This window comes from Balaenoptera physalus (assembly GCF_965194825.1).
Source record: "Balaenoptera physalus genome assembly, chromosome: 1".
Lineage (NCBI taxonomy): Eukaryota > Metazoa > Chordata > Mammalia > Artiodactyla > Balaenopteridae > Balaenoptera > Balaenoptera physalus.
The window spans coordinates 74,287,180-74,311,239 of record NC_138882.1 but is presented as its reverse complement, the minus strand read 5'-3'; the positions used below and the strand labels follow the sequence as shown (position 1 = coordinate 74,311,239).

The window sequence follows — 24,060 nt, the reverse complement described above, 5'->3', positions numbered from 1 at the left end:
ACCAATGTTTTCTTAGCTCAGTCTCCCAAGGCAATAGAAATAAAAACAAAAATAAACAAATGGGACCTAATCAAACCTACAAGCTTTCACACAGCAAAGGAAACCATAAAAAGTAATAATAATATAAAAAAAAAAGACAGCCTACAGAATGGGAGAAAATATTTGCAAATGATGCAACTGACAAGGGCTTAATCACCAAAATATACAACAGCTCATACAACTCAACAACAGAAAAGCAAACAACCCAACTGAAAGATGGGCAGGAGACCTTAATAGATATTTGTCCAAAGAAGACATACAGATGGCCAGTAGGCACATGAAAAGATGCTCAACGTCACTAATTATTAGAGAAATGCAAATCAAAACTGCAATGAGGTAACACCTCACACTGGTCAGAATGGCCATCATCAAAAAGTCTACAAATAACAAATGCTGGAGAGAGTGTGGAGAAAAGGGAACCCTCCTACACTGTTGGTGGGAATGTAAGTTGGTGCAGTCACTATGGAGAACAGTATGGAAGTTCCTCAAAAAACTAAAAATAGAACTAGCATATGATCCAGCAATTCCACTCCTGGGCATATGCCTGGACAAATCTATAATTCAAACAGATACATGCACCCCTATGTTCATCGCAGCACTATTCACAATAGCCAAGACATGGGAACAACCTAAATGTCCATCGACAGATGAATGGATGAAGAAGATGTGGTACATATATATATAATGGAATACTACTCAGCCATAAAAAAGAACGAAACATTGTCATTTGCAGCAACATGGATGCAACTAGAGATTATAAGTGAAGTAAGTCAGAAAGAGAAAGAAAAATACCATATGATATCACTTATATGTGGAATCTAAAATATGGCACAAATGAACCTGTCTACAAAACAGAAACAGACTCACAGACATAAAGAACAGACTTGTGGTTGCCAAGGGGGAGGGGGAGGGAGAAGGATGGACCGGGAATTTGGGGTTAGTAGACGCAAACTATTATATTTAGAATAGATAAATAACAAGGTCCTACTGTATAGCACAGGGAACTATATCCAATCTCCTGGGATAAACCATAATGGAAAAGAATATTAAAAAAGAATGTATATATATAGTGTATAACTGAGTCACTTTGCTGTACAGCAGAAATTAGCACAACATTGTAAATCAACTATACTTCAATTAAAAAAATAGAGGGACTTCCCTGGTGCTCCAGCTGTTAAGACTCCACGCTCCAAAGGCAGGGGGCCCGGGTTCGATCCCTGTTCGGGGAACTAGATCCTGTATGCATGCCACAACTAAGAGTTCGCATGCCGCGACTAAGACCTGGTGCAGCCATGAATACATAAATAGTTTTTTTAAATTATTTTAAAAATTAAAAAAATAGAGAATTAAAAAAAAAGCTCCAATATAATAAGAGCCTTCATTCTTTTTCCCAACAGTATGAAAAATAGGTTTGTCTAAGCAAGGAAGAGGTTCATCAGAAAGTCAGGGAAAGAGGAGAAAGAGTATCTTTTTTGCTCCGTGGTTGGGGGTTGGGGGAGCAGTGAAAACGGGGCAATGCTCCTAGGAGTGTGTAAGCTGCTGGGAAGGCCCCACGCAGCTTCAGAGCTGAGCCTCAGCCGTGGCTGTGGCCCTCTTCCCACTCCCTCCTCTTCCGTTCCCCAGTTCTCCTCAGGTGGGTAGGGGGAGAGGATGCTGCAAGGGCCCCCTGCAGCCTCAGTACCAGGGCAGAGGAAGCTGAGGAGTCGCCAGCCTCACAGAGCTCCTCTCGCCCCTCCCCTGTTCTAGTTGCTTCTAAGGTGCACAGTGTGGAGAGACTCAGCCATGTGGCTCCAGGTAATCCATGGGCCCAGATACCACACATGAGCCCAGCCTCTTACTTAAGCTACTTCTTCAGCCTTTAACCAAATCCAAGTGCCTCTCATCTAAAAATAACAGTTCTCTTCCACCCTACCCATGTGTCCGTCTAGCTGCAGACCTGTATCTCTCCTTCCTCAGAACCAGCCTGATAGGAAAACAGTACACCTGCTATCTCTACTCCTTCAACTCACATTCACTCCCCAATCCACTGTAATCTCTGCCACTCTACTGAAGCTGCTTTGGATAAGGTGTTAATAAGCTCCATCTTGCCAAATCCAATGGATGCTCTTCTAACTTTTTCATATTGACTTTTTTGTGTGGCATTTGACACTATTAACCACTCATTCATTTGTTCAGTAAATGTTCATTAAGCCTCTACCATACACCAGGCGTTGTTCTAGGTTCTGAAGATATAGTAGTGAATAAAACAGTCCCAAGTCCCTGTCTTCATGAAGCATCTATTCTGGTGGGAAGAGATAGGCAATAAAGTAAATTGATAAGAAAATTATATTGTACATCAGAATGTGTTAGGAGAAAGTGTTATGATACATCAGAAGGTGTTATGGAGAAAAGTAAAGCAAGAAAAATGATAGAGTGCTAGAATAATCTGAACGTAGAGTGTTTTAAATAATGGGTCAGAGAAGGACTTACTGAGATGATTGTTGAGCCAAGACCTGAAGAAGGTGATGAAGAGATCCATGCAGAAATCTAGGGGGAAGACTTTTTCAGGCAGAGGGAAAAGTAAGTGCAAAGGCCCTGAGGTAGAGTGTGCTTAGTGTACTGAGAACAACCTGGAAATCCCTGTGTCACCATCAGAGTGAATGACAGAGAGAGAATAGTAGGGGATGCTGTCAGACAGTAAGAAGGGGTGGGGTGGGGAAGAGCAGGGGAATGGGCACATCTTATAGTCTTGTAGAAGCTTTGCAAAGACTTTGGACTTTACTCTGAGTTGGGAAGTGTTATGGGTTGACTTGTGTCCCCTGGAAAAAAGATATGTTGGAGTCCTAACCCCCAGTACCTCAGAATGTGACCTTATTTGAAGACAGGGTCTTTACAGAGATAATCCAGTTAAAATGAGGTCATTAAGGGGGGGGTCTTAATCCAATACGACTGTGTCCTTAAAAAAAAAAAAAAAGGAGAGGGCTTCCCTGGTGGTGCAGTGGTTAAGAATCCTCCTGCCAATGCAGGAGACATGGGTTCGAGCCCTGGTCGGGAAGATCCCACATGCTGCGGAGCAGCTAAGCCTGCGAGCCACAACAACTGAGCCTGCGCTCTAGAGCTCGCAAGCCACAACTCCTGAAGCCCACGAGCCTAGAGCCCATGCTCTGAAACAAGAGAAGCCACCGCAATGAGAAGCCCGCACACTGCAACGAAGTGTAGCCCCCGCTCACGGCAACTAGAGAAAGCCCGCGTGCAGCAACGAAGACCCAATGCAGCCAAAAATAAATTAATTAATTAAAAAAAAAAAGGAGAAATTTGGACGCAAAGACAGGGAGAATGCCATGTGAAACACTGGAGTTATGCACAAGCTGAGAAACTACCAGAAGTTAGGAGAAAGTCCTAGAATACAGCCTTCCCTAGTGTCTTCAGGGGGAATATGGCCCTGCCAACACTTTGATCTTGGACTTCCAGGCTCCAGAACTGTGAGACAATAAATTTCTGTTTAACCCACTAAGCTTGTGGTACTTTGTTTTTGTTTGTTTTTGCATTTGTTAAATTTTTTTAAACATCTTTATTGGAGTATAATTGCTTTACAATGGTGTGTTAGTTTCTGCTTCATAACAAAGTGAATCAGTTATACATACACCTATGTCCCCATTAAGCTTGTGGTACTTTGTTATGGCAGCCTTAGCAAACTAATACAGGGAGCCAAGGGAGGGATTTAAGCAGAGGAGTTATACAATCTGGCTGACTTTGTAAAGGAATCACACATTGTTGCTGTGTTAGGAACAGAAGAGTGGAATCAAATGGACCAGTTAGGATGCTAATGCAATAACCTGGGTGACAGGCAATGGTAGACAAAGGTGGTAGTCTAGGTAGAAGTGCTGAGAAAAGCAGAGCCAACAAAATATGCTGGTAGATTGGGTGTGGGGAGGGCATGTGAGAGAGAGAAGAACCTAGGATGCCCACTTGTTAAAACCTTATTCATCTTCAGCTCAAATAGCCTCCCTTTCTCCTGGGTTTTCTCATTATTCTGTGTAGGCATCTCTGCTTCTGTTTCTTCTATAAATGACAATGTTCCCCTGAATTTGTTCTTCTTCCGTCACAAGCTATAGATTCTCCTTGTAGTTCAGAGACAAACCTGACTTCAACTTTCACTTGTATTTCAGTAACTCCCAAGTACGTAACTCCATCTTTGATTTCCCTTCTACACAACAGAAACATATATCCAGACCCTATTAGGCATTTCCACCTAGTTATCCCACAAGCTTCTTCCATTCATTTTGTCTAAAGTTAGCTTCATTATTTTTTCCCCAAAGCATGAGCCTCCTTCTCCTGTATTCCCTTCAGTGTAACTGGAATGTTCAAAGGTGGCTTCAGCTTTAGGCATAGTTAGATCCAGGGGCTCAAATAATGTTGTCAAAACTTTTTGTTTTTCTTTCTCTCTCCCTCTGCTCTACTTCCACCTGTTTATTGGATTCATTCTCTGGTTCTCTACATTTATCAGGAAAGATGTTAATGGTTCAAGCCACTGAGCCAAAAGAATGAGAGGCCCTCTCCTTCCTAGCATCCACATATCAAATATCAGAGTAGTTCCTGGCTGGTTTTTTGTTTGGCCCCTGTGCCCAGCCTGGAGCCTAAGCACCAGGGCCAGGAGGATAGAGCACTTTAATTGACTAGTCTTTGTTATTTGTCCACCTTTTAGGAAGAAGGGACAATGTGACAGACATATCATATGGAGTAGGGAAGGTATGGTTCCCTAAAGGAAACTGCTGTCAGAAGGAAGGAATGCTGCCCTCTAGAGCCCGTGTGCCACAACTACTGAGGCCGCATGCCACAACTACTGAAGCCCGTGCGCCTAGAGCCATGCTCCGCAACAAGAGGAGCCACCACAATGAGAAGCCCACACACCAAAACGAAGAGTAGCCCTGCTCGCCGCAACTAGAGAAAGCCCGCGTGCAGCAACAAAGACCTAATGTAGCCCAAAATAAATAAATTAAAAAAAAAAATAGAAGGAAGGAATGTTGGGCAGTCAGCAACAGCAGAGATGTACCACAGTCACATTGTCCTACTCTCTCACAGTGATTTAGAATACCTACATTTTGTAATTATGTGTTCATTTGTTTGACATCTACTTCCCCCACCAGAGTGGAACTCCATGAAAGTGTAACCATGTATATTTTTGATGACCACAATGTCCTGGTACACAGTAGGCACTTAATATACACATGATGAATGAATGGCTTCCTAATCTGTCCAAAGGCTTGCCTTTCCTAATCTCTGTCCACCCTGTCACCAGAGTGAGCTTAAAATGGAAATCCGATCATGCAATTTCTCTTCTTGTAATCAATGGCTTAGAGCTTTCAACCTAAACCCCTTAGCTGGTCAGGAATTGGCCTCATGGCTTGCCGGTTCCCCACGTATCCCCAGAGCTCCAGTCATCCTAAACTACCTACTCTTTCTTGCTTCCTTACTTTCTTGTACATTAGTTTTTCTGTCTCCAATGCTTTTCTTCCAACTTTTTCTCAGCCAACTCCAATAATTTCTTTAGAATTTGGCTCCTGTCACCTCTTTCAGAACCCTTTCTTGGACCTGTGTTAGATATCCTCCTCTATGTCCTAGAATACATTATGTTCATTTCTACTTGCCATACTTGGCCGAGTCAATCAAATGCTGCCCCATCTATACTCTAAGCTCTTTGAAGGCAGGGGTTTTGTTTTATTAATTTTTGCTAACCCATAGCTCCCAACCCTCCCCAAACAGAATCAATGGTCTCCTTCTCTCTGTGTAGCTACCTCTATTGCACTGTATACCACAATCATTACTGTTGTTCATCCTTTCTCCTAGAGGATATTGACTATGTATTATTAATCTCTGCACCTCCCTGGTGTTGTTGAGTTGCTCTGATGTGACTGAGAAGAATCACCTTGGGGAAGTGATATTCACATTGCTAGAACTTTTAAGGATTGAGTCTTACCAGAGTTATAGAGATTATGACCTCTATATCTGTAGCCATGTAATTTTTTAAGAGTGACCTAATAGTACTTCACGTTATTTTGAAGTCTTCTGGGTATTTTTTAATCTTTATTGTGCATCAATAAATCCTATCTACTGAGATAAGCAGGAAGTTGGTTCATTATTTTTTATTGGAAGATAACATTTTTAGTTAAATTATCCTGTGGACATAGGGTACAACCAAGACTAGAAGGAAATGAAATTTGTTCATCTACAAGTCTAGCACTTTTTATCAGCAACATTTTACTAAATACAGTTAAAGCTTTTAGACAAATGAACTTCAGAAAGAAAATCTTCTAGCTGCTGCCTAGAGTTATTATAAATTGATGATTAAAGGGGAAGAAAAACAAATTGTCAAATGATTGCTTAGTATATATAGAAATAAAACAATTGAACATTTTACTTGTTCAACTGTTTTTACTAATGTCCCCTTATAATTTACAAAGTATATATCTATTTCTCATTTTATCTTTATAACAATTTTGTGAGTAGCAGGCCACTGAAGAAATTATCATCCTCTTTTTTAAAATAAGGTAACTGACACAGTAGCCACAAGCTGTCAGTTGTTTGAACATAGAATCCTACTCAACTCACCTTTGTGGCCACTATGCCCCCAGCACAGGGTCTTGCACAAAGATGGTGCCCTGTATGTGCCTGGTGGATGCGTGAATGAATGTATGTAATTATATCCTGACATTAATTTCAGGTTCTTGTGTTTTCTCGTCATCCAGGAAGAGTCATTCCAACATATTTGATGGAAAGAAGTCACACTTTGGCTAAAGCCTTTCTAGAAATTTGATTATTCTTTATTTTTAAAACCCAATTACTGGGGCTTCCCTGGTGGCACAGTGGTTGAGTCTGCCTGCCAGTGCAGGGGACACGGGTTCGAGCCCTGGTCTGGGAGGATCCCACATGCCGCGGACCGACTAGGCCCGTGAATCACAACTACTGAGCCTGCGCGTCTGGAGCCTGTGCTCCGCAACAAGAGAGGCCGCAACAGTGAGAGGCCTGCGCACCGCGATGAAGAGTTGCCCCCGCTCGCCGCAACCAGAGAAAGCCCTCGCACAGAAACGAAAACCCAACACACCCAAAAATAAATAAATTTTTTAAAAAACCCAATTACTGATTAACATAATATAGTCAAAGTCTTAGATGAGCCCACCACATCTAATTTAAGCAGTGTTTTCTATTCTATTCTCCCAAATTTGACTTCAGCCACATTTCCTAATTCAACTTCCAAAGAGATCTCTCCGTCTTGTTTTTTTTTTTTTCTTCAAACTACCTGGTACCACCTATTAGTAGGTGGTAAAATTAGTAGATTGAGACCAAAATGTTTTGTAGATACAGTACTTTTATAAAGTTAGAAAAATTGGTGTGAATATGGAGAATAAAATTTCAGAGGAATCTCTTCAGCAAGCTGACTTTTTAAATGATATTTTTATATTTTAAATATCACCCCTGAGTCAAGGGAAATAAATGGGAATAGGGAAGCCAGTGGAATTTCCATTTTCCTGTCCAAGCTGACTTTACTGTTTATATCTGAGTGTTCTTGGAGCAGTGTTATCAAAAAAGAGCAGAACTGCATTTAAAGAATGTGACCAAATTTTTTGAAAAATGAAAGTATGAAATTATCAAAGTGCATATAGGAGGTAAACATTGTTTCATGAAACTTCAGTGTCTGGGTTGCAATAATGGTATTCCTTACTATGGATTGTGGTCAAAAAAAATTCAAAACCACTGCTCTAAAGTTATTGTCCTATTTTGCTTAAAAATGTGAAATTTTCTCTAGAATGGAACAGTCTGTCACCAGCTCAAGCAGGTTGTAGGCTTTTTCAACCTTATTGATATGATCTCTATTTATGGTTGATGACTTTGTTCAGCAAATGGTTGCAGTAATTAATTACAAACCTAAAAATCACTTGCATAAAAAAGGCCTTTGATTACATCCATAAGCAGCCAGATGGGCCTTGGATCCAAATATAATTTTCTGGTTTAAAATATGTGTTTAGCCTCTCATTTTCAGAAAGCAGTCATTCAAAATATCATCTCTGGAACCTCCCTGGTGGTCCAGTGGTTAGGAATACACCTTCCAATGCAGGGGATGCGGGTTCGAACCCTGGTTGGGGAACTAATATCCCACACGCCGTGGGGCAACTAAGCCCATGTGCCACAACTACAGAACCCACACACCGCAATGAAAGATCCCACATGCTGCAACTGAGACCCAATACAGCCAAAAATAAAATTGAAAAAAAAATTTAAAGAATCGGGCTTCCCTGGTGGCTCAGTGGTTAAGAATCCACCTGCCAATGCAGGAGACACGGGTTCGAGCCCTGGTCTGGGAAGATCCCACATGCCACGGAGCAACTAAGCCCGTGTGCCCCAACTACTGAGCCTGTGCTCTAGAGCCTGTGAGCCATAACTACTGAGCCCGCGTGCCACAACTACTGAAGCTCGCACACCACAACTACTGAAGCCTGCGTGCCTAGAGCCCATGCTCCGCAACAAGAGAAGCCACCGCAATGAGAAGCCCGTGCACTGCAACGAAGACCCAACGCAGCCAAAAATAAAATAAAAAAATTAAAAGAAGTTAAAGACTCAAAGATTTAAAAAAAAATCATCTCTGTGATAAGCCATAATGGAAAAGAATATGAAAAAGAATATATATTTGTATAACTGAATCACTTTGCTGTACAGCAGAAATTAACACATTGTAAATCAACTATACTTCAGTAAAATAAGTTTGAAAATAAAAATTAAAAAAAGCAATTTTGAAATTCAAAAACATCATCTCTTAGTAGACTTATGTTTATCCTCTTCCATATTCATCTGTGACCGGTGGACAATTTCCTGATTTAATAATTTAACATCTTCTTCTAAGATTCACAAAGTCACGTTAATATGTACCATTCAGATGGTGAAACAGGAATGTGCGCAAGTTTTTTAAAAAGAGAGGGAAAAGAGACAGTGATAGTCACTTAAATGATACTCCCTGGGAACCCCAGCTTGCCTTACATGAAGACATTTTGCATAAACGGTAACAAGTCCAGACAGGATTCCAGCTCAGCAGTCTTATATTGTAGACCCAATGGAGTCAGCCTACCGGATGCTCTAGTAGAAACAGCATGGACCCTGAAGCCTAAGGCTCTTCCTGGTTCTGCCACTTGCTGTGATCTTGGATACATCACGACATCTCAGAACCTGATCTGTCACATATAAAATCAGGACAATAAAAAGATATCCTATCTACCTTATAGGACTGCTGTGTTTGAAGATCAAATGCTTTCAATATGCCAGGCATAATGTCAATTGCTTTATATAATCCATCCAAAACACTATGAGGGAAAAATCCATGTAGCTGATGTGACTAGAACCAGTAATTTGTAGGTTAATCTAAAAAGTTAACTACAGAATCATGAAAAAAAATTCATATGTACTTCAGACACTTCTAACTTATAACAAATATATACCTATTCACTTCTGATGTAGGGTCAAGGCTTTTTCCCTGAATATGAGGTTATTTTTTGGAGTCTTGTTGTTTTTTTTTTTTTAATAAATTTATTTTTGGCTGCGTTGGGTCTTCGTTGCTGCACGCGGGCTTTCTCTAGTTGCGGCGAGTGGGGGCTACTCTTCGTTGTGGTGCGCGGGCTTCTCATTGCGGTGGCTTCTCTTGTTGCAGAGCATGGGCCCCAGGCATGCGGGCTTCAGTAGTTGTGGCTCGTGGGCTCTAGAGTGCAGGCTCAGTAGTTGTGGCGCACGGGCTTAGTTGCTCCGCGGCACGTGGGATCTTCCCAGACCAGGGCTCAAACCCGTGTCCCCTACATTGACAGGCGGATTCTTAACCACTGCGCCACCAGCGAAGTCCCTTTTTTCTTTGTTTGTATACACCAAACCGATAATGTATCACCTCTTGTTTGATTCATCATGACCGGCTCATTCATTTCAAAGAACCCTTACCTTTATTTTGTTTTCCATGCATAGTTTATAGCAATAAAACAACAGAATCAAACATTTGCAACTCAAAGGTTTCAAAGACTGAAAGAATTTAAACAGAGTTTAAAAAAATAATTTATTTATTTATTTAATCTTAGTTTTTGGCCATGCCGCGCAGCATGCGGGATCACAGTTCCGCAACCAGGGACTGAACCCGCGTGCCCTGCAGTGCAAGCATGGAGTCTTAACCACTGGACCGCCAGGGAAGTCCCTAAACAGAACTTGTGATGATGAAAATTCCATGCTTTGTGGCAATGCTTTCCTAAAATAAAATGTTTTTAAGACAAAAATGTATCACCTCTGATTTCCAGTTTTGGTTTCTTTAAAGTGAAGTATGAACTAAAACACTAAGAATGAATGTGAGTACTGAATCTTTCTAAACTTTTATTACTTTTTTCAGTCTCTGTTATTTTACCCATATGTAAGTCAAAGCAATTATTTTTAGCAATTTGCTTCTATTGAGTCATTCCAAACCATTCAAATTAGTTTTCATGGACACAATTCTCTTTTTTGCATTCATATTTCATTAATTTTCACAATACTTAGTGTATATAATTAAAATTAACAAGTAAAACAAGTAACGTTATACAATTCCCTGGTAAGAGCTAAAGTGCATACGTGCGGCTGACAGTGTCCAGTGTGCTGTGGGCATCAGGCAGCAGGCTTTTCAGAGGGAAATAAGAGAATCTAGCCGAAGACTCAGATGAGTGATGTTGGATATGACAGTTTTAACTGGAGTATTCATCCCATTTTTCAGACGAGGCCATTGAGGCTTAGAAAGTTAAGAGATTTGCCCATTTTTAATAAATGACTCATATGAAAAGCTCAAACAGATACAGGGAAAAGAAACCTAACACGACCACGTAAAGGTCAAAGAAAACCTTTAGGAGGAGGAGATGCTTGAGCTGAGTTGAGAAGGAAACATGAGAAAATCAGGCAAATAAGAGGAAGAATATTTCAGGCAGAGAAAACAAAGGTAATAAAGTCTAAAAATGTGAAAAATGCAGAATTTAAAAAATAAATTTGCTTGACTAGAGCCTAGGATGTATGCGAGACAGGGATGGGAGAAGGGTAGATCCTAGGGGTGGGAGAGGCTGGAGATCCAGACTAGGGTGATTTTCTATACTCAATAGTTTACATTTACTTACAGGTTACTGGGAGCCGGTGGACAACTTTCCTTGGAGGAGCAACACAATTAGATTTATATTTTAGAAAGATTATTGCCTTTACAGGATGGATGATGAGCCAGGAGAGACCAGAGTAAAGGAGACTACCTGACAGGCTACTTCAGGGAAATTGAGGGGACAGTGATGAGGACATGAATGAGAAACTCAAAAAAGAAACTATTCCAGATAATCTGAAATTTCAGTAATCTGACTGTAAACCTGGAGTGGGATGTATTTTAAAGAACCACTCCCATCCTCCCCCCCAAAAAAACTTCAATTACTTTCAGGAATTATATTGTTGGTAGTAATGTTGGTATTGATATTCTGAGACTTTTGGGTGGATATTGTGGGATTATGCTAAAGACTAAGTATATGATATTCCATCATTTCTGGCAATGAAAACTGGAATTCTTAGCATGAGAATTAAAAGAGACACAGGTTAAAGAAATTAAGGAAGAACTCTGTAGCTCGGAATTTAAGAGGGGCATAGAGTACTGGTATAAACTCATGATGCATTTTATCTTAAAACAACAACAAAACATATTACCTACCTTAGTCCACAAAAAGGGCCTAGAAACCTAGTAACCCAGTCTCAATGAGCATCTTTATGCTCTGACTGCAGTCTCCAAATACCATTCCCCAGTAAAAAGAATCAGGCCTCCTTGAAGAAAGTGTTGCCTTCTGGTCAGGCAGGAAATATGAGGTGGCCCTGGAACATCTTGTCATATCACTTAGCAAGGATGCCACCAATGAAAACTAGGGTCATGTCAAACAGCCCCAGGAGCCAGCTTAAAGAGCCTCTCACTGGCCAAAAATAGGACAATTTGAGCATCCACAAGAAAAATAACTTCAGTGAACTGAAATGAATCAAGTATGTTTAAACCTATGAACTGCTAATCACACACATTGTTCACCCCTGGAGCATTAGAGTGAACAGCTCATTATTTTGAAAACCAGATCATCACGCATTTAGTCTGCCTTTCCTATAAAATTTAACACTGGGTAACCAAACAGTAGATGAAGGGATGCTTCTACCTATAGAGGTATTTTTACCTAATAAATGAAGAGATAGCAGAGTATCATAATTTTTCAATCCCTAATTATTTGCAATTAGTGATTAGCAAAAACTAACATTACAAAAAGAGACAACCAACAGTGTGTAAAACAGGCATGCAATCAGCAAATTTCAAACTGAGGGAAACCCTACAGAGGAAACAATGCAGTTTCTTCAACAAATAAATTACAAGGGGGGAATGAAAGAGAGATGGTGGGGAACCAAAATGTGAGTGGACTGCAAGCCAGCCAACATCAGCGTCACCCTGGAATTTGTTAGAAGTGCAAGTTCTCAAGCTACACTGCAGACTTATCAGAAACTCTGCAGTAGGGCCCAGCAGTCTGTGTTTTAACAAGGCTTCTAGGTGATTCTGATGTATTCTAGTTTGAGAACCATGATAATAGATTAGAAGAGATTTACAACGCTTGTCAACCAACTGATTAAAAAAAACTGTAAAAAATTTTGACATCTATAGACAATTATCCTATCAAGGAACTGTCAATTTTTTAAAGTGTGAAAATGGTACTGAGATATATATAGAGATACAGATATTCTTTAAAGCCCTGAAACGTTTATGAGTAAAAGATACAATGCCTAGGATTTGCTTTAGAATAATATAAGAGGAATAGAAGCAAGAAGGGGTAGACATAAGATTGGCCATGAATTAATTGCTGAAGATGAATAATCAGTATCTGGGTGTTCTTTATACTATACATTTTTTTAACTTTCATTTATTTTTGAGGTTTTTTTCCATTCTAAAAAGCTTTAAAACTCAAAGCAAGAAGTAAATTCAAAGAAAATAGAAGACTATAACTTAAGCAGAATTAATCCAAAAAAGGAGAAAGTATATGGTGCTTTTACTTGTATTGAAGGGCAGGACTGAAATACACAATATAAGTTTAAGTTATGTTGAAAAAACCCTACTACACACTAGCCTGTAACAAAATGATTTTGATTTGGATGTAAGGGAAAATTCTGGATGCTCATCAACCCACTGATGTCATTTTAAATCCCTAAACAAACTGAACAGAATAATTTACACATGAGAGAAGAGGAACCACAATCTGGTCAAAGGCATATGAGTACACTCGTTTGCTTTCCAGGTTTCAAACTGGCTTACATTTTTAAGTCTTATCTGTTAATAAATTTAGGTTTACCTGCATTTTTAAAAAGTTTACTACTAAGTATATTAAGAGCACAACCTGAGTAGCCTAATGTAAATATTAATAATGCTTGATTTTTTTTTTTAACCAGGAAGGGGACAATCTATCCTTTACATAAGCAAAGTAGCCAAATCACGTGTTTTGAGAGCTGTTCAGAGGCTTCTCTGGCTTGAAATGTCATCTCCATTAATTCAGTGATGGTGTGGATTTAGAGTCATCCAAATGATTAGTCTTGAAAATTTTTCAGGGCAAGTAAATAAAAAAGCTAACTGTGAGGCTATAGTAGCCCTTAATATCTCCTTGAATTTACATTCTTGTGATGTGATAGCTCTGTTTCCTCTGCATACATCCTTGCTATTGTGTCCTTTTAGGAATAGGGTGAATAGATGTTCTCTCTTCTCCTTCCTTCTCCTTTTTTACTTCTCCCTCTTATTTACCCTCTTCCACTGAAATATACTTTATGAAAACCTCAACATCCATTAGAAATCTGATTAGAAAGCACCAGCTTCAAAACCTAAGAGGGCTGATGGCAGGATGAACTATATATTTTCACTTTACAAGGTGACGCAGAATTTTGAGTATGGTTTCTTCTCTTTTTATGCTTTAGTTTAGATATTCCGTCATTTTCTCATCATTGTTATCATGATCATCGTTTCCTTCTTTATCACCCTTTTAATTTTTATTTTGCCTGGAACAGTTAATGACATGGAGAAAAGACCATTAGAAGTTATCACTATCCATTATCAGGCATCTTTTCTGATAAAGGTAACCTTGCAATAGAGATTTCTGTTCCATTTCATCTGCTTTTAATGAGCTCCTGCTGTGCCCCCTCCCACCCATGTGATGGCTTTGAGGAAACAAGAACAACAACAAAAAAAGACAAAGCCTCAACTTTAGAGCTCATATACTCTAGCTGAGGAGATAATGGAAAGAGATGGGAAGAGATTCACCACATACTATATTGGGATGTTATAATACAACACAGCATTTGAGAGCCTGGACTACATGGCTTTAAACTGCTTGGGTTCGAATCCTAACTCTGCCACTCACTAGCTAAGGGATGCTGAGCAAGTTATTTAACCTCTCTTGCCTCAGTTTCTTCATCTGTTAAATGAGGGCAAGAACAGTAATTACTTTGTGGGGTTGTCTTGAGATAATCCTTAAACTAGATAATCCATAAAATATTTAAATGTATCCATATATTTTATCAATTTCTGTGTTGACCATCGTTTCTTAGATCCCACACCTTCCCCCTGGTATTCTTTCCCGTCCCTGAAATATATCCTTTAATAATTCAACTTTCTTGGATTTTGTAGCTCTGAAAATATTTTCCCCAGTTTTGCTCTCAAACTTCTGGTTTAGCTGTACATAAAATTCTAGGTTGATAATTATTTTCTCCAACTTTAAAAATATTATCCCACTGTCTTCTGGACTTTATGCCATTGAAAAGTTTGCTGTTGGTTTAACAGTTGTTACTTTGCAAATAATGTACCTTTCTCACTGGTAGAATACATGCATCTAAGGACACTACTGATAAAAGTAAACATTTAGTACTAGAGTTATCACTCCACATAAGATTTCCAATTCCATGGATTCGGGGGGAAGATCATGGTATAAACATCCTCTCATCCTTTACAAAGGAGCAGGGCAAGAACCGAAGGCCACTGTGACTACAAGGAAGCTCTGCAAGATTAACCACAGATATAACCATAACCTTGCCTCCAGGGGAGGACTGAGTGCCTTCCCAAGAATCCAACAGATTGTACTAGGGTATGAAGGAAACTGCTGAGGACCCTCATTTTTATACTCTCGTGAGTTATTACTTTCCTTTCCTCTCATGCTTTCGAATTCCTATAACAGAGCAACTCTGTATTTTGAGCATATGAAGCAAGTATGATAAAATATTACATTTAAACATTGCCCCAGGGTAAGGGGGACGGGAGAGAAAAAACAAAAGCAAAAACAGCATTGCCCCTTCCTGGCCAATGTTTACCCTTATGTTCAGATTACTAAAAATATGTATCTAGAAATATGGCAAAACAAAAGATGTCTCTCCTCGTAGATGAAATAGCTAAAATTTTGGCCTCTTTTATTGATCTCAGGTCATGTATTTGGGTTGAAAAAAACACACAACAAATAGTTCCAAATAAGAGTTACATAAACTAAATTTTTCTTCCAGATCTCTAAATGCTCATTGAGAGCCAACTTCCATGGTACATGGCACACAGCACATACTTGAGAGTTGATCCCACAGAAATATTTGGGTAAGCAAAATAAGAATTCGTTTCTTATTACATAAACATCACCTGTGCTTATCTAATCAAAACACTTGTTTAAAAAAAATTAATCTGTGACCAAAAGCACTATCATGCTTGTTGAGTGCCATTCTCATTCAAATCATATCCAAAAAAACCTAGAAATAACTCAAAATTAGAAAGTGGCCCAAGTGCTAAGGCTGCCTATGGCTCTTGCTACAAAATAGTTGCCGGTCTGATTTGAGTGTCTAAAAAGAATGACAGGAATTATAGGGTTCTTCTTAAATTCAAGAGAACTTCCCAGAAGGAGGTGGAGGGCCAAGAAATCCACCTGCCTGCTTGGTGGCGGCTCGTGAAGGGGCAAGGCCAAGGATCTTCTGGATGTTCTGTGAAGGAAACAGAATAAAAATTGGGTTTTAATAAGATACAGAGAAAAGTATTTAACATAGATCTCATATAAAGAGAAAACTTACAAATAAAAAGTACTGATATGACCTAAAACAGGATGATTACTACTTATTTTTTAAAAGGCCTATAATATTATAGAGATCACAGAACAGTAAAAGGCCTCTTACCTCATGGGATCTTGGTCTACTAACCACAGAAGCTGATTTTTTCAACTGGAGAATCATAAAAAGAGGTAATCTTTTATTTCAACACAAAGTACATTCATTAGCTATTTCGAGTAGGAAGGCCTTTTCTCTGAGTATGGGTCTTATAGCTGGATTTAGTCATTATTGCACCGTCTGAAGCTGAAACTGAAATATTCAGTATCAATGTCTTCAAAGAAGCGAGAGAATTCAGAATTTTGCAAAGTAATCTAAGTTCAGAATCCTCCTAGGTTTCTACACAACCCCTCATCTTTTCAGCTGTCTCACTTAAATCTAATTCAATAGTTTTTTTTCTAGAAACTCAACTTTATGAAACTAGTTCTCATAGAAAAGACTATTTTATACTCAGATTTCATCAGTTAATATAACATTAAATTAAATAACATAAATGCAACAATGAGTAAAACTAGCATAAACAGTTTAGGGATAAACACAATTGGCTCTTGAAAGGCAATGACTCAACTGGTGGGAGCAGAAAGGTGGAGGAGTTCTATAGAGCAGTCAGGAGTGGACAGTGTGATGTGGGGATGAGGTGGTTTGCTTTAAAGAGGGAGGGAAGGGGTTCATGAATGTGGAGAGGTTAAATAAGGTCAGTTAAGATACTGTACAGCACCTGTAAGGGGGAAAAAACCTTAAAGATCGTCTAATTATTTTTGCTCAAGTCTTTCATTTTATATTTCAGAAATTCCAATTAAAACTTGGAAGAGTAGGATGGCCTATCTAAAATTACAAAGTTCAATGAAGAACAGAGTTAGAATTAAAACCCATGTTTTTTCATTCTTAATCTAATGGGTTCTCTTACACAGTACCTCCTCTATTAAAGTTCTGTTCTTCAGAACAAACTCTACACCAGGGTAGGCAGGTTAGCTTGTATGCATTCATTCGTTCAACAGTTATTGAGTACCTAATGTGCATAAGGCACTATGAGAATATCTATATCTAGGCTCCTCTGAAGAATACACTCCCCAATCCTTTATCATTAAGAATAATTGCTACTGAGAGGGCAGACAGCAGAAGCAAGAAGAACTACAGTTCTGCAGCCTGTGGAAGGAAAACCACATTCACAGAAAGATAGACAAAATGAAAAGGCAGAGGACTTTGTACCAGATGAAGGAAAAAGATAAAACCCCAGAAAAACAACTAAATGAAGTGGAGATAGGCAACCTTCCAGAAAAGAATTCAGAATAATGATAGTGAAGATGATCCAGGACCTCGGAAAAAGAATGGAGGCAAAGATCGAGAAGACGCAAGAAATGTTTAACAAAGACCTAGAAGAATTAAAGAACAAACACCTAGAAGAATTAAAGAACAAACAGAGATGAACAATAAATAACTGAAATGAAAAATACACTAGAAGGAAACAACAGCAGAATAACTGAGGCAGAAGAATGGATAAGTGACCTGGAAGACAGAATGGTGGAATTCACTGCCACAGAACAGAATAAAGAAAAAAGAATGGAAAGAAATGAAGATAGCCTAAGAGACCTCTGGGACAACATTAAATGCAACAACATTCGCATTATAAGGGTCCCAGAAGGAGAAGCGATAGAGAGAAAGGACCCGAGAAAATATTTGAAGAGATTATAGTCAAAAACTACCCTAACATGGGAAAGGAAATAGTCACCCAAGTCCAGGAAGCACAAAGAGCCCCAGGCAGGAGAAACCCAAGGAGAAACACGCCGAGACACATAGTAATCATATTGACAAAAATTAAAGACAAAGGAAAATTATTGAAAGCAACAAGGGAAAAACAACAAATAACATACAAGGGAACTCCCATAAGGTTAACAGCTGATTTCTCAGCAGAAACTCTACAAGCCAGAAGGGAGTGGCATGATATACTTAAAGTGATGAAAGGGAAGAACCTATAACCAAGATTACTCTACCCAGCAAGGATCTCATTCAGATTCTACAGACAAATCAAAAGCTTTACAGGCAAGAAAGAGCTAAGAGAATTCAGCACCACGAAACCAGCCCTACAAGAAATGCTAAAGGAACTTCTTTAGGTGGGAAACACAAGAGAAGAAAAGGACCTACAAAAACAAACCTATAACAATTAAGAAAATGGTAATAGGAACATACATATCGATAATTACCTTAAACATGAATGGATTAAATGCTCCAACCAAAAGACACAGGCTTGCTGAATGGATACAAAAACAAGACCCATATATATGCTGTCTACAAGAGACCCACTTTAGACCTAGGGACACATACAGACTGAAAGTGAGGGGATGGAAAAAGATATTCCATGCAAATGGAAATCAAAAGAAAGCTGGAGTAGCAATACTCATATCAGATAAAATAGACTTTAAAATAAAGAATGTTACAAGAGACAAGGAAGGACACTACATAATGATCCAGGGATCAATCCAAGAAGAAGATATAACAATTATAAATATATATGCACCCAACATAGGAGCACCTCAATACATAAGGCAACTGCTAACAGCTCTAAAAGAGGAAATTGACAGTAACACAATAATAGTGGGGGACTTCAACACTTCACTTACACCAATGGACAGATCACCCAGACAGAAAATTAATAAGGAAACAGAAGCTTTAAATGACACAATAGACCAGATAGATTTAATTGATATTTATAGGACATTCCACCCAAAAACAGCAGATTACACATTCTTCTCAAGTGCGCACGGAACATTCTCCAGGATAGATCACATCTTGGGTCACAAATCAAGCCTCAGTAAATTTAAGAAAATTGAAATCATATCAAGCATCTTTTCGGACCACAACGCTATGAGATTAGAAATGAATTACAGGCAAAAAAACGTAAAAAAGACAAACACATGGAGGCTAAACAATACGTTACTAAATAACCAAGAGATCACTGAACAAATCAAAGAGGAAATCAAAAAATACCTAGAGGGCTTCCCTGGTGGTGCAGTGGTTAAGAATCTGCCTGCCGGGCTTCCCTGGTGGCGCAGTGGTTGAGAATCTGCCTGCTAATGCAGGGGACACGAGTTCGAGCCCTGGTCTGGGAAGATCCCACATGCTGCGGAGCAACTAGGCCCGTGAGCCACAACTACTGAGCCTGCGCGTCCGGAGCCTGTGCTCCGCAACAAGAGAGGCCACGATAGTTAGAGGCCCGTGCACCGCGATGAAGAGCGGCCCCCGCTTGCTGCAATTAGAGAAAGCCCTCGCACAGAAACGAAGACCCAACACAGCCAAAAATAAATAAATAAATAAATAAATAAATAAATAAATAAATGAGTTTGTTAAAAAAAAAAAAAAAAGAATCTGCCTGCCAATGCAGGGGACACGGGTTCGAGCCCTGGTCTGGGAGGATCCCACATGCCGCGGAGCAACTAAGCCCGTGAGCCACAACTACTGAGGCTGCGCATCTGGAGCCTGTGCTCCGCAACGGGAGAGGCCGCGACAGTGAGAGGCCCGCGCACCGCGATGAGGAGTGGCCCCCGCTCGCCACAGCTGGAGAAAGCCCTCGCACAGAAACGAAGACCCAACACAGCCAAAAATAAATATAAATAATAAATTAAAAAAAAAATACCTAGAGACAAGTGACAATGAAAACACGACAACCCAAAACCTATGGGATGCAGCAAAAGCAGTTCTAAGAGGGAAGTTTATTGCTATACAAGCCTACCTAAAAAAACAAGAAAAATCTCAAGTAAACAATCTAACCTTACACCTAAAGAAACTGGAGAAAGAAGAACAAACAAAACCCAAAGTTAGCAGAAGCAAAGAAATCATAAAGATCAGAGCGGAAATAAATGAAATAGAAACAAAGAAAACAATAGCAAAGATCAATAAAACTAAAGCTGGTTCTTTGAGAAGATAAACAAAATTGATAAGCCATTAGCCAGACTCATCAAGAAAAAGAGGGAGAGGACTCAAATCAATAAAATCAGAAATGAAAAAGGAGAAGTTACAACAGACACCGCAGAAATACAAGGCATCCTAAGAGACTACTACAAGCAACTTTATGCCAATAAAATGGACAACCTGGAAGAAATGGACAAATTCTTAGAAAGGTATAACCTTCCAAGACTGAACCAGGAAGAAACAGAAAATATGAACAGACCAATCACAAGTAATGAAATTGAAACTGTGATTAAAAATCTTCCAACAAACAAAAGTCCAGGACCAGATGGCTTCACAGGTGAATTCTATCAAACATTTAGAGAAGAGCTAACATCTATCCTTCTCAAACTCTTCCAAAAAATTGCAGAGGAAGGAACACTCCCAAACTCATTCTATGAGGCCACCATCACCCTGATACCAAAACCAGACAAAGACACTACAAACAAAGAAAATTACAGACCAATATCACTGATGAATATAGATGCAAAAATCCTCAACAAAATACTAGCAAACAGAATCCAACAACGCATTAAAAGGATCATACACCGTGATGAAGTGGAATTTATCCCAGGGATGCAAGGATTCTTCAATATACGCAAATCAATCAATGTGATACACCATATTAACAAACTGAAGAAGAAAAACCATGTGATCATCTCAATAGATGCAGAAAAAGCTTTTGACAAAATTCAACACCCATTTATGATAAAAACTCTCCAGAAAGTGGGAATAGAGGAAACCTACCTCAACATAATAAAGGCCATATATGACAAACCCAAGGACATACAAAGGAGAAAAGACAGTCTCTTCAATAAGTCGTGCTGGGAAACCTGGACAGCTACATGGAAAAGAATGAAATTAGAACACTCCCTAACACCATACACAAAAATAAACTCGAAATGGATTAGAGACCTAAATGTAAGACTGGACACTATAAAACTCTTAGAGGAAAACATAGGAAGAATACTCTTTGACATAAATCACTGCAAGATCTTTTTTGATCCACCTCCTAGAGTAATGGAAATAAAAACAAAAATAAACAAATAGGACCTAATGAAACTTAAAAGCTTTTGCAAAGCAAAGCCAACTACAATCAAGATGGAAAGACAACCCTCAGAATGGGAGAAAATATTTGCAAACGAATGAACGGACAAAGGATTAATCTCCAAAATATATAAACAGCTCATGCAGCTCAGTATTAAAAAAACAAAGAACCCAATCAAAAAATGGGCAAAAGACCTAAACAGACATTTCTCCAAAGAAGACATACAGGTGGCCAAGATGCACATGAAAAGCTGCTCAACATCACTAATTATTAGAGAAATGCAACTCAAAACTACCATGAGGTATCACCTCACACCAGTTAGAATGGGCATCATCAGAAAATCTACAAACAACAAATGCTGGAGAGGGTGTGGAGAAAAGGGAACCCTCTTGCACTGTTGGTGGGAATGTAAATCGATATAGGCACTATGGAGAACAGTATGGAGGTTCCTTAAAAAAATAAAAATAGAACTACCATATGACCCAGCAATCCCACTACTGGGCATATACCCAGAGGAAACCATAATTCAAAAAGACACATGCACCCCAATGTTCATTGCAGCACTATTTACAATAGCCAGGTCATCGAAGCAACCTAAATGCCCACTGACAGACAAATGGATAAAGAAGATGTGGTACATATATACAACGGAATATTACTCAGCCATAAAAAGGAACGAAATTGGGTCATTTGTAGAGACGTGGATGGATCTAGAGACTGTCATACAGAGTGAAGTAAGTCAGAAAGAGAAAAACAATTACCATATATTAAAGTATATATGTGGAACCTAGAAAATGGTACAGATGAACCAGTCTGCAGGGCAGAAATAGAGACAGAGATGTAGGGGACAAACGTATGGACACCAAGGGGGGAAAGCAGTGGGGGATGGTGGTGGTGTGATGAATTGGGCAATTGGATTGACATATATACACTAATATGTATAAAACAGATAACTAATAAGAACCTGCTGTATAAAAAAATAAATAAAATTCAAATATTCAAAAAAAAGAATAATTGATACTGATGTGTTTATATTTCTGAGATAACACTGTCAGAGTATCACATAATATTTAAATATGAAGACACAGCTTTAAGAACTCATTTAATTATATTTGCCATAAAATACTTTATTTATTCATTCATTCAATCACTCACAATACTATAGATCATGCTGTACTTTAAAAAGAAATCTAAAAACAGGTTAAGAAGAAAAATCAATCATTAGCAGTTCAGGTTACGTCCCCTTAGTAAAGCTGGAGAATGTCTGTATTACTTTCATAATAAAAATAGCTCCTTCATGCCCCCCTCTAAAAATCCACTACACAAAGCAATAAGAAGACCAAATGATAGAATGTCACTAAATTTCCAACTTCTTTTATTTATTTATTTTTAAATTATTTATTGGCTGCATCGGGTCTTTGTTGCTGTGTGGGGCTTTCTTTAGTTGCGAAGAGCAGGGGCTACTCTTCATTGCGGTGCTCGGGCTTCTCCGAGTGCAGGCTCAGTATTTGTGGCACACAGGTTTAGTTGCTCCACGGCATGTGGGATCTTCCCAGACCAGGGCTCGAACCCGCGTCCCCTGTGCTGGCAGGTGGATTCTTTACCACTGCACCGCCAGGGCAGTCCCCGGACTTCTTTTACTTAGTCAGTAAGTACTTACTGACCACCTACAATGTATCCAGCATTAAGCAACGCATGATGGTAAATTACTTTAAAGATAAAATTTGAAATAATAAGACATTTGAGAATTAGCTGCTGATAAACACATTTGTCTAATTAATGACTAGAATAATACAGTCTAGACAAAATATACAAGGCATCCTTGCTCCGTTATTCTGTAGAGACAGGGGTCAATTAAGTGACTCCTTACCATTTTAGAGATAAAGACCAGTGTAAAAACCTCTGATGCCCTTTAAATCACACGTTTACTGTGATTTAAAGAAGACAAATGAAAGGAAAACAGGCAATATTTTGAAAGGCAGACTGAAAGGGTAGACTGTGGACAGTCTCATTATGAATTAAAAACACACAAATGACTATTGTACACAAGCCACTGCTCTAGATGGAAAACAGCCCTAACAGCAACAACCACAACAGCAACAAGAATGTCAAAACAAGGTTCAAGTTCATGGAAATCCAGGCAGTGCTTTGGATTTCCTTGTGGTTCTTGTCACAGACTCCCTTTGGAAACACTAAATCAAGTTTATCAATGGTACTTTACTCAAGCATTTGTATTTCAATACCAACCCTCTGCAACCTTATCCTTTAGTGAAATTCTAAACCATCAGTTTAAATTCCTATAGTCTCACAAATGAACCCACAACGGTTTTTCTCAGATAAAATTTTTCCTCCACAGCAGTAATACTATCCTACATATCTATGCACTTTAAAGTTTGAAAATAATTTTAAAGACTAGATACCAGTCCTTAGTTATCCTTGTTTTCGAGATGAGAAAGCTGAGGCAGAGAAAGGTTACAAATCAGGCACAGTTTTCCTCTATTAAACAACTCTCTAAGGGATCTTCACCTTAGGAGTGAAAAATATTGTAGCAGGCCTGGCCTATAAAAAAATACACAATTATGAAGACTATGTATGAGCACACCATAGAAAATATATATATATTACATTGTTAAGTGAATAAAGGCATATAAATCAAAACCCACAGAAGGTACAATACCAAGAGTGAACAGTAATGTAAATTATGGACTTTGGGTGATAATGATGTATTAGTGTAGGTTCATTGATTGTAAAAAGAACGTATCACTATTATGCAAGGTGTTGATAGTGGGAGAGGCTGTGTGCAAGTGGGGGACAAGGAGTTAGATGGGAAATCTCTGTACAGTCCACTCAATTTTGCTGTGAACCTAAAACTGCTCTAAAAAAATAGTCTATAAAAAATG

General features: G+C 38.9%; 2 protein-coding genes across 3 annotated transcripts in view; one reads left to right on the top strand and one right to left on the bottom strand.

Annotated features, from left to right (window-relative positions):
* Positions 1-15,334, top strand: part of LOC309638699 (uncharacterized protein) — a 65,955-nt gene extending 50,621 nt beyond the window's left edge. Inside the window, exon 4 of the mRNA XM_082414983.1 lies at positions 4,724-15,334. Coding sequence (XP_082271109.1) covers positions 4,724-4,741 — 18 coding nt within the window. The 3' untranslated portion in view covers positions 4,742-15,334. The remainder of the gene's footprint in view (positions 1-4,723) is intronic.
* Positions 15,335-15,472: 138 nt separating this feature from the next.
* Positions 15,473-24,060, bottom strand: part of TMCO1 (transmembrane and coiled-coil domains 1) — a 54,585-nt gene continuing 45,997 nt past the window's right edge. For both annotated transcript variants that reach the window (XM_082413088.1, XM_082413087.1), the window contains one exon: positions 15,473-16,050. In XM_082413088.1, coding sequence (XP_082269214.1) covers positions 15,840-16,050 — 211 coding nt within the window. In that variant the 3' untranslated portion in view covers positions 15,473-15,839. The remainder of the gene's footprint in view (positions 16,051-24,060) is intronic.